Below are 17,707 nucleotides of genomic sequence, written 5' to 3' on the forward strand. Positions count from 1 at the left end.
TTCATACAATTCGGATGCTAGCGAATACGGAAGAAGGCAGCCGCATGCGGCTCTTTTCAGAGCTGGATTTAATCTTGTGAAAGTGTGACACACATATGGATTTGCACAGATCTCAGTGTGCTGCACTTTCACAAGAATAAATCCGTCTTCGAAAAGCAAATGCGCATATCTACTGATTACTATGGTATTATATAAAAATGCACCAAACAGTATGAATACATTTTACTTTATTTTACCATAAAACACATGGAAATATTTTAAGTAAAACAGTGTTTTCAAAAAAGAAAATACCAAAAATTTGTATATTGCACACCATAAAATAAAAAATGTACAGAATTTAAAAAAATAGAAAATACAATTTTTTTTTTTAGACATTTGTTCTGACTTTTACTTAATTACAATCTTTTTTGGTGTAAGCACCTCTTATACTTTGTTTATCACAAGATTCATGATATACAATTAATTATTGTAGTTCCAGCTAGTAGCCTAATTACTTTGTAAATTCCCATTTATACATATAAAACATAGCATAGAAACAGGAAATCCCTGTAAAGTACAGTTTATCTGTACATTGAAAAACTAGTGAATTAAAAATAACGAGAATGGTTAGTAAAAGGTGTGGAAATACATAAAAGTGAATTACAACACTTTTTTTTACCATATTTTTTTGTAATCAGGCAGCAATCACTAACGTTGGATGTTCTCTGCTAAATGATATTAGTCTTTGATTATTTTTTTTTCAAATCAACCAATATTTAATATGCATAACAGGATGCATCTGCCAGAATGTGCCTGTTCCAGAAAAGGTTTTGTCTTTTAGTCAATTATTAAAACAAATGTAAAAAAATGATATTCTCTACAAAACCCCACAGACAAATTTCTGTAATTAACAATAATAAAGCATGACACAGTAAGTCATCATGCTATAGGCAAAGAAGCCTATGAACACCTGAGTTGGAGACAGAACAGTAAATAGGAACTTTCAGATTCCACAGTAATATAAAAGTGTTACAAGAACCCGGCACTGTGTACTGTAACCAAAACCACCCAATAATGTGGTTCTGTTTTGTTTCTATAACTGGAAAAGTTGATATAAAACAACAACATTTTCTTAAAGGGATACTAAACCCATTTTTTTTTCTTTAATGATTCAGGTAGAGCAGCATTTTTTTTTAGCAGCTTTCTAATTTACTCTTATTATCAATTTTACTTTGTTCTCCTGCTATCATAATTTGAAATTCAGGAATGTAAAAATTAAGAGCTCGCCAATTTTAGGTTCAGCACCCTGGATAGCGCTTGCTTATTGGTGGCTACATATAGCCACAAATCAGCAAGTGCAACCCAGGTTCTGAACCAAAATGGGCAGGGTCCAAAGCTTTGCATTCCTGCTTTTCAAGTAAATATAGCAAGAGAATGAAGAAAAATTGATAATAGAACATAATTTTTAAGAAAAAACCCTAATTTACTCCTATTAGAATCATTAAAGAAAAAATATGGGTTTAGTATCCCTTTAAATGTAACTGCAAAGAAGAAAAGACATTTTATCACATACAGGTAATCTACATGCAAATATAAACCATCTAATATAAATGTCAGGATGAATATTAATTATAGATAATAATTCTAGTTATCATTAAAACAAATTCCATTCAGTTACGCGCGTACCATTATCATGCCATTGGTTTAAAGAACATATACTAGATCATGTGAAATAGATCACATGTCCACTGGATCACAATTGGGAAAAAATAAGAGATGATTAGTGTTTTTTTTTCTTCTTTCAAATGTGTAAAAAAACTTTTTTTTTTTTTTTTAAATGTGCTGATTTATATGTGATACTATAAAATAACTAAATAAAACATTTGGTGTGAAACACAAATGATAAAATAGGTTGATAAAATAAAGCAGACAATACCTGTTACAATCATTAAAAGGACATTCTAAGGTAAAAATTAAACATTCTAATGTTAGTGTATATTATTTGTATTAGTGGCATTTACTAGGTACTTAATCTCTACAAAACGGGTTAAAAACAAAAAGGAGCTACAGCATATTGCAGCTTGTGAGCAGGACATGGCTTGTGATTGGCAGCTACAGGAGTATGCTGCTCCTAATTGGCTCACCGGCTATGTACACTTTGAGGGCTGCAAAGTGTTGCAGGATTTTATCTGTGTGTTTAATCCCTTTGTAGATGTTTTAAGTATAGTTTGCAAAGGAAATTAGTGGAAAAACAATTATGTTCTAACAAATGGAGATTGTTTTGCAACAGAATGCTCTTTTTTTGATAGTACCTTAAATGCTTTTAATTGTTTGATAATGTTAATGTAACACAGACTAATTTTAGTGCTGAGTAGATTCTTAATAGACTATTTAACCAAGAATTAATTTTGTGTAATAGGAAAATATATTAAAATCATAAAAAGGGGCGAAGGATTACCCTCAATAGAGAATATAGTGGTATCTTGTTTCAGTACCTATTGTGGTGAAGGGGTGTGTTTAATATATCTCTGGATATCATTTGAATAATACTATATACACAGACCATTTAAACCAATATTTAGAAAGTTATTTAAAATAAAAGTAGTGCACAAAAATGCATCTGTGGCATTTTCAGTATTCTTGTTCAGTTAATATTGCCATTTGAAACTAAAGTCCATTTACAAATAATTCAAAATTAGACAAAAGCAATTCAAATTCCAGCAGGCTATAATGCTAAAAGCAAAAGAGAGGGAATGGCTGGGTATGGCAGATCAATTTGATCACAGCAGAAAACTGAACTTGGCAAAAGAATATCAAAACAATGATGCAGATAAAATACATACTTTTTCAGTAAAATTCCTATTAATATTACATTTTGGGTAATTAATTTACTTAAAGAGCTGAAGGAATAAAATTGCTTTAAAATTCAAATCAGATAGTCCAAAACTATACACCAAATTAATATCGGCTCTATTTTACTCTTCTGAAAGTATAAATAAATGCTACCCGACACCTGGCATGGAAAGGTGGAGGTTACAGAGTGAAAAAGAAAAAATAAGATGTAAAAGATCTAGAAATAGCTGCATATGCATTCATTTTGCATACAAAACCTAAATAAAATCAATTGTAATTAATGTTCACTACCAAAGTGTCATGGAAAAATTTAAAATATCTATTTTAAAGGAATTGTTTGCTGAATTCCATTTTTTGCTACATAATGCCGTTCCCTGGATGTTTAAAGCATAATTTGCATCTTAACAAATAAGTAGAAAGAGTTGCAAACAAAAATAAAAAATCATTACTTTCCAGTCATAATTATACACATGTAAATACTGTAAGCAAAATAGTTCATATTGTCCGCTTGTTATTGTGATAAAAAAAGATGAGGTCTTGATTCTGATGTAGATATTATTTCAGTGTAATACGGAGAACCCCTGGTCTTATTTCTGAGAACCTAAAATAAAAGAAGACCAAGTTACAATAGACTGTCAACTTACAATGCAGAAAATATACCGTTACATGTCCTAACATAGATTTTATTTCTATTTTTACTGCCCTAGTTTTTTCAACATTAAAGGGACAGTCAACCTAAAAATTATTGTAACTTTTTTAGATTAGTTAAATAAAGATCTTTACAGTAAACTGCAGCCAAATTTTCATCTAAATAAACTTTGGCCGAAAAAACATAATTTATGTAAGAACTTACCTGATAAATTCATTTCTTTCATATTAGCAAGAGTCCATGAGCTAGTGACGTATGGGATATACATTCCTACCAGGAGGGGCAAAGTTTCCCAAACCTCAAAATGCCTATAAATACACCCCTCACCACACCCACAAATCAGTTTAACGCATAGCCAAGAAGTGGGGTGATAAGAAAAAAGTGCGAAAGCATAAAAAATAAGGAATTGGAATAATTGTGCTTTATACAAAAAAATCATAACCACCACAAAAAGGGTGGGCCTCATGGACTCTTGCTAATATGAAAGAAATTAATTTATCAGGTAAGTTCTTACATAAATTATGTTTTCTTTCATGTAATTAGCAAGAGTCCATGAGCTAGTGACGTATGGGATAATGACTACCCAAGATGTGGATCTTCCACGCAAGAGTCACTAGAGAGGGAGGGATAAAATAAAGACAGCCAATTCCGCTGAAAATAATCCACACCCAAAATAAAGTTTAAATCTTATAATGAAAAAAACTGAAATTATAAGCAGAAGAATCAAACTGAAACAGCTGCCTGAAGTACTTTTCTACCAAAAACTGCTTCAGAAGAAGAAAACACATCAAAATGATAGAATTTAGTAAAAGTATGCAAAGAAGACCAAGTTGCTGCTTTGCAAATCTGATCAACCGAAGCTTCATTCCTAAACGCCCAGGAAGTAGAAACTGACCTAGTAGAATGAGCTGTAATCCTTTGAGGCGGAGTTTTACCCGACTCGACATAAGCATGATGAATTAAAGATTTCAACCAAGATGCCAAAGAAATGGCAGAGGCCTTCTGACCTTTCCTAGAACCGGAAAAGATAACAAATAGACTAGAAGTCTTTCGGAAATTCTTAGTAGCTTCAACATAATATTTCAAAGCTCTAACTACATCCAAAGAATGCAATGATTTCTCCTTATAATTCTTAGGATTAGGACATAATGAAGGAACCACAATTTCTCTACTAATGTTGTTAGAATTCACAACCTTAGGTAAAAATTTAAAAGAAGTTCGCAACACCGCCTTATCCTGATGAAAAATCAGAAAAGGAGACTCACAAGAAAGAGCAGATAATTCAGAAACTCTTCTAGCAGAAGAGATGGCCAAAAGAAACAAAACTTTCCAAGAAAGTAATTTAATGTCCAATGAATGCATAGGTTCAAACGGAGGAGCTTGAAGAGCCCCCAGAACCAAATTCAAACTCTAAGGAGGAGAAATTGACTTAATGACAGGTTTTATACGAACCAAAGCTTGTACAAAACAATGAATATCAGGAAGATTAGCAATCTTTCTGTGAAAAAGAACAGAAAGAGCAGAGATTTGTCCTTTCAAGGAACTTGCAGACAAACCTTTATCCAAACCATCCTGAAGAAACTGTAAAATTCTCGGAATTCTAAAAGAATGCCAGGAAAAATGATGAGAAAGACACCAAGAAATGTAAGTCTTCCAGACTCTATAATATATCTTCCTAGATACAGAGTTACGAGCCTGTAACATAGTATTAATCACAGAGTCAGAGAAACCTCTTTGACTAAGAATCAAGCGTTCAATCTCCATACCTTTAAATTTAAGGATTTGAGATCCTGATGGAAAAAAGGACCTTGTGACAGAAGGTCTGGTCTTAACGGAAGAGTCCACGGTTGGCAAGAGGCCATCCGGACAAGATCCGCATACCAAAACCTGTGAGGCCATGCTGGAGCCACCAGCAGAACAAACGAGCATTCCTTCAGAATCTTGGAGATTACTCTTGGAAGAAGAACTAGAGGTGGAAAGATATAGGCAGGATGATACTTCCAAGGAAGTGACAATGCATCCACTGCTTCCGCTTGAGGATCCCTGGATCTGGACAGATACCTGGGAAGTTTCTTGTTTAGATGAGAAGCCATCAGATCTATTTCTGGAAGTCCCCACATTTGAACAATCTGAAGAAATACCTCTGGGTGAAGAGACCATTCGCCAGGATGTAACGTTTGGCGACTGAGATAATCCGCTTTCCAATTGTCTATACCTGGGATATGAACCGCAGAAACTAGACAGGAGCTGGATTCCGCCCATACCAGTATTCGAGATACTTCTTTCATAGCCAGAGGACTGTGAGTCCCTCCTTGATGATTGATGTATGCCACAGTTGTGACATTGTCTGTCTGAAAACAAATGAACGATTCTCTCTTTAGAAGAGGCCATGACGGAAGAGCTCTGAAAATTGCACGGAGTTCCAAAATATTGATTGGTAATCTCACCTCCTGAGATTCCCAAACCCCTTGTGCTGTCAGAGACCCCCAAACAGCTCCCCAACCTGTCAGACTTGCATCTGTTGAAATTACAGTCCAGGTCGGAAGAACAAAAGAAGCCCCCTGAACTAAACGATGGTGATCTGTCCACCACGTCAGAGAGTACAATCGGTTTTAAAGATATTAATTGAGATATCTTTGTGTAATCCCTGCACCACTGGTTCAGCATACAGAGCTGAAGAGGTCGCATGTGAAAACGAGCAAAGGGGATCGCGTCCGATGCAGCAGTCATAAGACCTAGAATTTCCATGCATAAGTCTACTGAAGGGAATGATAGTGATTGAAGGTTTCGACAAGCTGAGATCAATTTTAGACGTCTCTTGTCTGTCAGAGACAGAGTCATGGACGCTGAATCTATCTGGAAACCTAAAAAAGTTACCCTTGTCTGAGGAATCAATGAACTTTTCGGTAAATTGATCCTCCAACCATGATCTTGAAGAAACAACACAAGTCGATTCGTATGAGATTCTGCTAAATGTGAAGACTGAGCAAGTACCAAGATATCGTCCAAATAAGGAAATACCACAATACCCTGTTCTCTGATTACAGACAGAAGGGCACCGAGAACCTTTGTAAAAATTCTTGGAGCTGTTGCTAGGCCAAACTGCAGAGCCACAAACTGGTAATGCTTGTCCAGGAAAGAGAATCTCAGAAACTGATAGTGATCTGGATGAATCGGAATATGCAGATATGCATCCTGTAAATCTATTGTGGACATATAATGCCCTTGCTGAACAAAAGGCAGGATAGTCCTTATAGTTACCATTTTGAATGTTGGTATCCTTACATAACGATTCAATATTTTTAGATCCAGAACTGGTCTGAAGGAATTCTCCTTCTTTGGTACAATGAAGAGATTTGAATAAAACCCCAGCCCCTGTTCCAGAACTGGAACTGGCATAATTACTCTAGCCAACTCTAGATCTGAAACACATTTCAGAAATGCTTGAGCCTTCGCTGGATTTACTGGGACACGGGAAATTAAAAATCTCTTTGCAGGAGGCCTTATTTTGAAGCCAATTCTGTACCCTTCTGAAACAATGTTTTGAATCCAAAGATTGTGAATTGAATTGATCCAAATTTCTTTGAAAAATCGTAATCTGCCCCCTACCAGCTGGGCTGGAATGAGGGCCGCACCTTCATGTGGACTTGGGAGCTGGCTTTGGTTTTCTAAAAGGCTTGGATTTATTCCAGACTGGAGATGGTTTCCAAACTGACACCGCTCCTGTGGGTGAAAGATCAGGCTTTTGTTCCTTATTGTGACGAAAGGAACGAAAACGATTATTAGACCTAAATTTACCTTTAGATTTTTTATCCTGTGGTAAAAAAGTTCCTTTCCCTCCAGTAACAGTTGAGATAATAGAATCCAACTGAGAACCAAATAATTTATTACCCTGGAAAGAAAGGGAAAGCAAAGTTGACTTAGAAGACATATCAGCATTCCAAGTTTTAAGCCATAAAGCTCTTCTAGCTAAAATAGCTAGAGACATATACCTGACATCAACTCTAATGATATCAAAGATGGCATCACAAATAAAGTTATTAGCATGTTGAAGAAGATTAACAATGCTATGAGAATTATGATCCGTTACTTGTTGCGCTAAAGCTTCTAACCAAAAAGTTGAAGCTGCAGCAACATCCGCTAAAGATATAGCAGGTCTAAGAAGATTACCCGAACATAAGTAAGCTTTTCTTAGAAAGGATTCAATCTTCCTATCTAAAGGATCCTTAAAGGAAGTACTATCTGCCGTAGGAATAGTAGTACGTTTAGCAAGAGTAGAGACAGCCCCATCAACCTTAGGGATTTTGTCCCAAAATTCTAATCTGTCAGATGGCACAGGATATAATTGCTTAAAACGTTTAGAAGGAGTAAATGAATTACCCAAATTATTCCATTCCCTGGAGATTACTTCAGAAATAGCATCAGGGACAGGAAAAACTTCTGGAATAACTACAGGAGATTTAAAAACCTTATTTAAACGTTTAGATTTAGTATCAAGAGGACCAGAATCCTCTATTTCTAATGCAATTAAGACCTCTTTAAGTAAAGAACGAATAAATTCCATTTTGAATAAATATGAAGATTTATCAGCATCAACCTCTGAAACAGAATCCTCTGAACCAGAGGAACCACTATCAGAATCAGAATGATGATGTTCATTTAAAAATTCACCTGAAAAATGAGAAGTTTTAAAAGACCTTTTACGTTTACTAGAAGGGGGAATAACAGACATAGCCTTCTTAATGGATTTAGAAAAAAAATCTCTTATGTTAACAGGAACACTCTGAGTATTAGATGTTGACGGAACTGCAACAGGTAATGTAACATTACTAAAGGAAATATTATCTGCATTAACAAGTTTGTCATGCCATTCATTACAAACAACAGCTGGAGGAACAGATACCACAAGTTTACAACAGATACACTTAACTTTGGTAGATCCAGCACCAGGCAGCGTTTTTCCAGAAGTATCTTCTGACTCAGTGTCAATCTGGGACATCTTGCAATATGTAATAGAAAAAACAACATATAAAGCAAAATTGATCAAATTCCTTAAATGACAGTTTCAGGAATGGGAAAAAATGCCAGTGAACAAGCTTCTAGCAACCAAAAGCAATAAATAATGAGACTTAAATAATGTGGAGACAATAGTGACGCCCATATTTTTTAGCGCCAAAAAAGACGCCCACATTATTTGGCGCCTAAATCATTTTGGCGCCAAAAATGACGCCATATCCGGAACGCCGACACTTTTGGCGAAAAAAAACCCGTCAAAAATGACGCAACTTCCGGCGACACGTATGACGCCGGAAACAGAAAAAAAAATTTGCGCCAAAAAAGTCCGCGCCAAGAATGACGCAATAAAATGAAGCATTTTCAGCCCCCGCGAGCCTAACAGCCCACAGGGAAAAAGTCAAATTTTAAGGTAAGAAAAAAATGATTTATTCATATGCATTATCCCAAATATGAAACTGACTGTCTGAAATAAGGAACGTTGAACATCCTGAGTCAAGGCAAATAAATGTTTGAATACATATATTTAGAACTTTATATAAAAGTGCCCAACCATAGCTTAGAGTGTCACAGAAAATAAGACTTACTTACCCCAGGACACTCATCTACATGTAGTAGAAAGCCAAACCAGTACTGAAACGAGAATCAGTAGAGGTAATGGTATATATAAGAGTATATCGTCGATCTGAAAAGGGAGGTAAGAGATGAATCTCTACGACCGATAACAGAGAACCTATGAAATAGACCCCGTAGAAGGAGATCATTGAATTCAAATAGGCAATACTCTCCTCACATCCCTCTGACATTCACTGCACGCTGAGAGGAAAACCGGGCTCCAACCTGCTGCGGAGCGCATATCAACGTAGAATCTAGCACAAACTTACTTCACCACCTCCATAGGAGGCAAAGTTTGTAAAACTGATTTGTGGGTGTGGTGAGGGGTGTATTTATAGGCATTTTGAGGTTTGGGAAACTTTGCCCCTCCTGGTAGGAATGTATATCCCATACGTCACTAGCTCATGGACTCTTGCTAATTACATGAAAGAAATACACTTACTGATCTCATCTGGCCTTTTTGAAATGGCCGCCTGACCCCTCCTTCTCTGACGTCTCCCAAAATCTTGCAGTAACAGGATCCTTTCCTTTCTTCTCGTTTCTCCCTAACTGAGCCTGAGCGCTATCTCGCTGCCCTGGCTGCTGTCCAAGTATGATCTCAATGAGCGATTTCACAACCTATGTACGGCAACAGGTTGGTGCCGGGTATGGCAACAGGTTGGCACGAATTTCGACAGCAGCTTGATGCAGGGTCTAGCAGCAAGTTTAGTGTAGGGTCTGGCAGCGGGTAATGCAGGATCTTCTCACCCTGCTTCTAGCTCCCAGCTCTGTAAATGGCAGCCCCTGTGGATCACCAGAAATCACAGCTCCAACATAGGCACATAGAAAGCGCAGCACGGCTGGTGAGGTGAGACACAGGCAAATCAGCTGTGATTTCTGGTGATCCAGTTTCTCCCTAACCTTTTATTGAGTGCAGTGAAATGTGCAGCAAAAATGATTGAATAGAGGATAAGAGGCAAGTAAACGGGAAACCAAAGAAACCTGAGCATTCATGAGAATTATTTTTGCTAAATCGTAATAATGCTGCTTATTTTGCACACATTGACCTATTTGAAGCACAAAACAATCTGCTCAGCTTGTTATATATTAACAACGGAAGGTAACAGCAGATCTACATATAAAATTATAATTGTAAAACAACATCCTGTGAATCCGCAAAGACAAGCAGTAGTTAGGCATACAAAGCAATCTTAAAACAGGGGCACAGAGAGCTGAAATTGCAGGAGCGCGCAGGGACGAGAAGAAAGGAAAGGATCCTGTTACTGCAAGCTTTTGGGAGACGTCAGAGGAGGAGGGGTCAGGCGGCCATTTCAAAAAGGCCAGATGAGATCAGTAAGTGTATTTTTCGGCCAAAGTTTATTTAGATGAAAATTTGGCTACAGTTTACTGTAAAGATCTTTATTTAACTAATCTAAAAAAGTTACAATAATTTTTAGGTTGACTGTCCCGTTAATCATTCTTTAAAGGAACAGGAAACCCATTTTCTTTTTTGATTTAGAAAGCATACCAAAAAAAAAAATTTATGCTTACCTGATAAATTTATTTCTTTCTTGATACGGTGAGTCCCCGGATCATCATCAATTACTGTTGGGAATACCACTCCTGGCCAGCAGGAGGAGGCAAAGAGCACCACAGCAAAGCTGATAAGTATCACTTCCCTACCCACAATCCCCAGTCATTCGACCAAGGGAAAAGAGAGAAAAGAAAATAACACAAGGTGCAGAGGTGCCTGAGGTTTATATAACAAATAAACTGTCTGAAAAACAGGGCGGGCCGTGGACTCACCATGTCAAGAAATAAATACATTTATCAGGTAAGCATACATTTTGTTTTCTTTCTAATGACATAGTGAATCCACGGATCATCATTAATTACTGTTGGTAATCAATACCCAAGCTAGAGGACACAGATGATAAGGGAGAAACAAGACAGGTAACCTAAACAGAAGGCACCACAGCTCTAAGAAACTTTCTCCCAAAAGAAGCCTCAGCCGAGGCAAAAGTATCAAATTTATAGAATTTGGAAACAGTATGTAAAGAAGACCAAGTTGCAGCCTTGCAAATCTGTTCCACAGAAGTTTCATTTTTGAAAGCCCAGGAAGAAGAAACAGCCCTCGTAGAATGAGCCATGATTCTCTCAGGAGGCTGTTGTCCAGCAGTTTCATAGGCCAAATGAATACTACTCTTCAGCCAGAGTGAAAGAGGTAGCCGTAGCTTTCTGACCTTTATGTTTTCCAGAGAAACAGACAAACAGAGAAGAAGACTGCCGAAAGTCTTTAGTCGCCTGTAAATAGAATTTCAACGCACGCACTACATCCAGGTTGTGCAACAAACGCTCCTTATGAGAAGAAGGGTTAGGACACAAAGAAGGAACAACAATTTCCTGATTAATATTCTTGTCCAAAACAACCTTATAAAGGAAACCTAACTTAGTACGCATAACCACCTTATCAGAATAAAAAATAAGGTAAGGGGAATCATACTGCAACGCCGAAAGTTCAGAGATTCTCAGAGCAGATGAAATGGCCTCAAGAAACAAAACCTTCCAAGATAACATCTTAATATCTAAGGAATGCGTAGGCTCAAACGGAGCCTGCTGTAAAACTTTAAGAACAAGGTTAAGAATCCAAGGAGGAGTAACAGGTTTAAACACAGGCCTGATTCTGACCAAGGTCTGACAAAACGACTGCACGTCTGGCACATCCGCCAGACGCTTACGCAACAAAATAGACAAAGCAGAAATCTGACCTTTCAGAGTACTAGCCGCCAAACCCTTCTCCAGACCCTCCTGGAGAAAGGGCAAACTCCTAGGAATCCTGACTCTATTCCAAGAGTAGCCCTTATATTTACACCAATAAAGATATTTACGCCATATCTTATGGTAAATCTTTCTAGTAATAGGCTTGCGTGCCTGAATCATGGTCTCAATGAGCGACTCAGAAAAGCATTCAATCTCCAAGCAGTCATCTTCAGAAAAACAAGATTTGGATGAAGGAAGGGACCCTGAATCAGGAGGTCCTTCCTCAGAGGTAGTCTCCATGGAGGCAGAGACAACATTCCCACTAGGTCCGCATACCAGATCCTGCGAGGCCACGCCGATGCTATGAGAATCACCGACACCCTCTCCTGTTTGATCAGAGCAATGACTTGGCAGGAGAGCGAATGGAGGTATGCTAGACTGAAATTCCATCTATCAAGAAGGCCTGTAGATCCCTTGACCTCGAGCCGTACAACGGGAGCTTGGCATTCTGTCGAGAAGCCATGAAATCCAGTTCTGGCTGCCCCTATTTGAGGATTAAACTTGAAAACACCTCCGGGTGAAGTTCCCTCTTCCCCGGATGAAAAGTCTGTCGGCTCAGAAAATCTGCTTCCCAATTGTCCACTCCTGGAATGTGGATCAGTTGTGGGCCTCTGCCCACTGAATAATTCAGGCCACCTCTGACATGGCCAAGGAACTCTGAGTTCCCCCCTGGTGGTTGATGTACCCCACCAATGTTTTATTATCTGACTGAAATCTGATAAAACGGGCTAAAGCTAACTGAGGTCATGCCAGAAGAGCATTGAAAATCGCTCTCAGCTCTAGGATGTTTATGGGAAGTTTCGACTCTTCCCAAGTCCATAGACCCTGAGCCTTCAACGAGCCCTAGACTGCTCCCCAACCTAGAAGGCAGGCATCTGTGGTCACAATCACCCAGGAGGGTCTGCGGAAGCAAGTTCCCTCGGAGAGGTGTTCCTGACATAACCACCACAGAAGAGAGTCCTTTGACGCCTCTTCTGTGGAATTGACCATCTTGAACAAAGGGAAGGATGGATTGAATAGTCTCCATCTTGAAGGAAGGTACCCCGAGAAACTTGCTTAAACACTTTAGATCTAGAATTGGTCTGAAAGTTCCCTCTTTTTTGGGAACCACAGATTTAGTAAAAACCCAGACCCTGTTCCTGCAGAGGAACTGGAACTATTACCACCAGGACAGAAAGATACTTAACACAATTTAAGAACGCCCTTCTTTTTATCTGGTCTACAGATAATCTTGAGGGAAGAAACCTGCCTCTGGGGGGGGGGAGGTCTTGACTTCCATCTTGTACCCCTGGGATATAATGTCCACCACCCAGGGGTTCCGGAACATCTCATATCCAGGCTTGAACAAAAAGAGAAAGTCTGCCCCCTACTGGATCTGAGTCCGGATTGGGGGCTGACCCTTCATACTGACTTAAAATAGGCCACAGGTTACTTAGACTGTTTCCCCTTTTTCCAAGACTGACAAGACTTCCAGGAAGACTTGGATTGTTCTTGCTTGGAGTAAGAAGAAGAGGGCTTACCTCTAAAGTTACGAAAGGAACGAAAATTACTCTGACGTCCCTTCTGTTTATTCCTTTTATCCTGAGGAAGAAAATACCCCTTTCCACCTGTGATATCAGAAATTATTTCAGCAAAACCAGGACCAAACAAAGTCCTACCCTTATAAGGGATCGCTAAGAGCTTGGACTTAGATGAGACATCCGCAGACCAGGACTTCAGCCATAAGGCTCTGCGAAATAGAACCACAAAACCAGACATTTTTGCTCCCAGCTTAATAACTTGTAAGGAAGCATCCGTAATAAAGGAATTGGCTAACTTAAGGGACTTAATTCTGTCCTGGATCTCCTCAAGAGGAGTATCTGTCTAAATAGAATCAGAAAGCATCAAACCAGTAAGCAGCAGCGCAGTAACAGTGGCAATACACACTGCTGGTTGCCATTGGAGACCCTGATGTACATACATTTTCTTTAGTAAAGCCTGCAAACATTTTTATCCATTGAATCCTTAAAAGAACAACTATCCTCAATGGGAATAGTGGTCCTCTTAGCCAAAATGGAGATTGCTTCTTCCACCTTAGGAACCGTTTGCCACGACTCCTTAATGGAGTCAGCAAAAGGAAACATCTTTTTGAAAATTGGAGATGGAAAAACAGGAATTCCAGGTCTCTCCCACTCCCATGCAATAATCTCAGTAGTACGGTCTGGTACAGGAAATACCTCCACCGTGGAGGAAACATCAAAATACTTGTTCAGCTTACTAGCCTTTTGAGGATGGACTACGATAGTCGTATCAGAGTCGTCCAAAGTAGCCAAAACCTCCTTAAGTAACAGACAGAGATGTTCCAGCTTAAACCTGAAGGATACAACAGAATCAGAAGAAGGAATTAAACTGAGTCTGAGATTTCACCCTCAGAAGCTAGCGAAGTATCTTCATCCTCAGACTTCTGAAAAGAGACACCCTGGTTAGCCACCGTAAGATCAGAAAACTTATTCACAGATTATTTAAACTTTCCTCTTGCGCTTTCCCTGCAGCAAAGGAAAAGCAGACAGCGCCTCAGATACCGTAGAGGATACCTGGGCAGCAATGTCTTGCAAGGTAACTCCAGTCGGAGCATGAGAGGAAACGCAGGGCACTGCATGTGGCGACGAGCAGAATTGGGAGGCTTGAGGAGAAAGCAGCAGTAAATCTGGTACAGGAGGTACCTGAACAGCATCCGCCTTAGCTAATGATGACTCAGAATAAAAAAGTCTATTCCTATAACATAAGGTTTTTTCAATACAGGAGGAACAAAAAGGTACTGGGGGTTCCACCTGAGAGTCAAAACATAAGCTACAGGTAACATTCTGCAAGGCCTCCTGGTCCATCTAAAAAGGTAAATCCAAAAAATAATTTATTTTTTATATATTTGTTCCCTTAAATAATAAAGCAAGAAAAACTAAACAGAAAAACAAACAGCCCCAGGCACCCACTACACCTCAGCTATCTTGCTGAGGTGCCTACCTGTCCTGCTGACTGCCTCCAAAGTAGAAAAATGATCAGTTTATCACAGAAACTTGTTAAAACTAATAGTGAGAGGCTGCCAGGATAAAAGAGCCTCCGCCATTACATGCGCATCAACTCCGGAGTCTCACACTGCAGCGCTGACAGGAAGAAAGAAACAGCGTAAAAAACACACAGCCACCTCAGAACGGAACCGCCTTGTATCAGGGACGGTCCCAGCAGATGCAACGGCCAAGTAAAAAATGATTTAAACAAACACATGGCTGTAAGAAAGTGCAGAACAACATCTACCCCCAAAAGAAAACAGTTTATCCTAAACTGAGAAACCAATAAAATAAAGCTCTCCTCATAAACAGTGCCTGCTACCTGCCACAAAATAACTCCATCTAAGGAGTAAATGTAAAATAAACATCCCAGCAGCTTTTAAGCTGAATAAGTGCCAGATTTTTCCCTTCATATAAGAAAAATAAAATTGGCACTTAACTTAGAGTTCATCTGTCCGGCAGTAGGACAGCTCACCTGGTTTGAGAGGAGCTATCCCTCACATGGACCTGTGGACCAGAGAAAGACTGAGTAAGCTTACTCAGGCTATCTGAATAGGGCAGCAAAAATGTTTGGGAAAACGCAGAAGGGATTGTACCCCACAAGTTCCCAATTGCTTAAAAGCCACCACTGCTCTACTGAAGAGACTGACATGGGCTAAGGCTATACCCAAGGAAAGATCAGAGCAAACTTACTCTGCATTAAAATAACAAAATCTTGATTGTAGATCAGACAACTAAAACTTCACCTCTTCCTTGCACCGCAGGCAAAAAGAATGACTGGGGATTGTTGGTAGGGAAGTGATACTTATCAGCTTTGCTGTGGTGCTCTTTGCCTCCTCTTGCTGGCCAGAAGTGGTATTCCCAACAGTAATCTATGATGATCCGTGGACTCACCGTGTCATTAGAAATAAAACAACAACATTTTTTTAAATGTACTCTTACTAAATGTTCTTTATTTTCATGGTATTATTTCTTAAAGTGATACCTAGGTAGGTAATGTATACAACTGGAGCAGTACATGGTAGAAAAAACTGCTGCCACCTAGCACTCTTGTAATTAAATAGTCTTGTAAAACTGCTGCCATATAGTGCTGCAGACACGTGCATGCGCCTGAGCTTACCTCCCTGCTTTTCAACAAAGGATACCAAAAGAACAAAGAAAATTTGATAATATAACTGGTTGTTTAAAACTGTAAGCTATCGAAATCATGAAGAAAAATTTTGGGTTTCAAGCCATTAAAGGGACACTGAACCCAAATTTTTTCTTTTGTGATTTAGATAGAGCAAGCAATTTTAAGCAACTTTCTAATTTACTACTATTAGCAATTTTTCTTTGTACTCTTGCTATCTTTATTTGAAAAAGAAGGCATCTAAGTTTTTTTGTTTGTTTCAGTACTCTGGACAGCACTTTTTTATTGGTGGATGAATTTATCCACCAATCAGCAAGGACAACCCAGGTTGTTCACCAAAAATGGGCCGGCATCTAAACTTACATTCTTGCAGTTCAAATAAAGATACCAAGAGAATGAAGAAAATTTGATAATAGGAGTAAACTAGAAAGTTGCTTAAAATGTCATGCTCTGTCTGAATCACAAAATAAAAAATTTGGGTACAGTGTCCTTTTAAGCAAAAACAAAACTCCCAACTCCCTTTATAGGTTTTGTGGGATATAACTAGTAAAAATTAAAGAGTACACTAATAATTTTCAGTTTAGATCGTTTGTTGAGAAATGTAAAACTATGTAAATATTTATATATTATTAAAAGGGACATGACAGCCCCAAAAAATCTTTCATGATTCAGATAGAAAATACAGTTGTAAACAACTTTCGAATTTACTTCTATTATCAGATTTGTTTTATGGGATAGTCAAGTCAAAATTAAACTTTCATGATTCAGACAGAACAGGCAATTTTAAGCAGCTTTCTAATTTACTTCCATTATCAATTTTTCTTTGTTCTCTTGGTATTTTTATTTGAAAAACCAAGAATGTAGGCTTAGGAGTCGGCCCATTTTTGGTTCAGAACCTGGGTAGCGCTTGCTGATTGGTGGCTACATTTAGACACCAATCAGCAAGAGCTACCCTGGTGCTGAACCAAAAATGGGCTGGCTCCTTAACTTACATTCTTGCTTTTTTAAATAGAGATACCAAGAGAACGAAAAAAAAAATAAAAAAATTAATAAGAGTAAATTATAAAGTTGCTTAAAATTGCATGTTCTATCTGAATCATGAAAGAAAAAATTTGGGTACAAACAAATTAAATTGACATTTTATCGCTTCTTAGTAACCACGTCATTACTGAAACCAAAGACATCAACCCTGTCAGTGCGCATTCAATGTCTGACAAAGATGCCACTAGTTTGGTACCCCCAAGAAAATATCCAAATGGAAGACCATGGAAGAATATAATATACTAAGACTAATTATTCTAAAACCATAAATTAATGGATGGGAGACAAAGAAAAAAACATCTCACTATATTACTCTCTCAAACCAATAAGAAATCAAACTGAATTTTTTTAGTATATAATAATTCATATAAGCAAGTGCTAAAAATCAAATAAACCATTAGTCCATAACTTTCAAATGAATAATAAATGTGTATATTGATCTTTTAATAAAAATATATCAGTATAAACAAATCAAATGGCAGTCTATGGCAGAAATGTTTGTTACTATGTATAACATTGCTATAAACAATTTTGCAAACGTTGCTGCCAGATGGTTCAAGACACATGTACGCTCCTTAGCACACC

The 17,707-nt window shown here is 38.1% G+C and overlaps 1 protein-coding gene across 4 annotated transcripts in view; it reads right to left on the reverse strand.

Moving 5' to 3' along the window:
* Nucleotides 1-210: 210 nt before the first annotated feature.
* Nucleotides 211-17,707, reverse strand: part of N4BP2 (NEDD4 binding protein 2) — a 462,788-nt gene continuing 445,291 nt past the window's right edge. For all 4 annotated transcript variants that reach the window (XM_053704039.1, XM_053704038.1, XM_053704041.1 and 1 more), the window contains exon 17: nt 211-3,433. In XM_053704039.1, coding sequence (XP_053560014.1) covers nt 3,388-3,433 — 46 coding nt within the window. In that variant the 3' untranslated portion in view covers nt 211-3,387. The remainder of the gene's footprint in view (nt 3,434-17,707) is intronic.

This window comes from Bombina bombina, chromosome 2 (genome assembly GCF_027579735.1).
Source record: "Bombina bombina isolate aBomBom1 chromosome 2, aBomBom1.pri, whole genome shotgun sequence".
NCBI classification, from domain to species: Eukaryota; Metazoa; Chordata; class Amphibia; order Anura; family Bombinatoridae; genus Bombina; species Bombina bombina.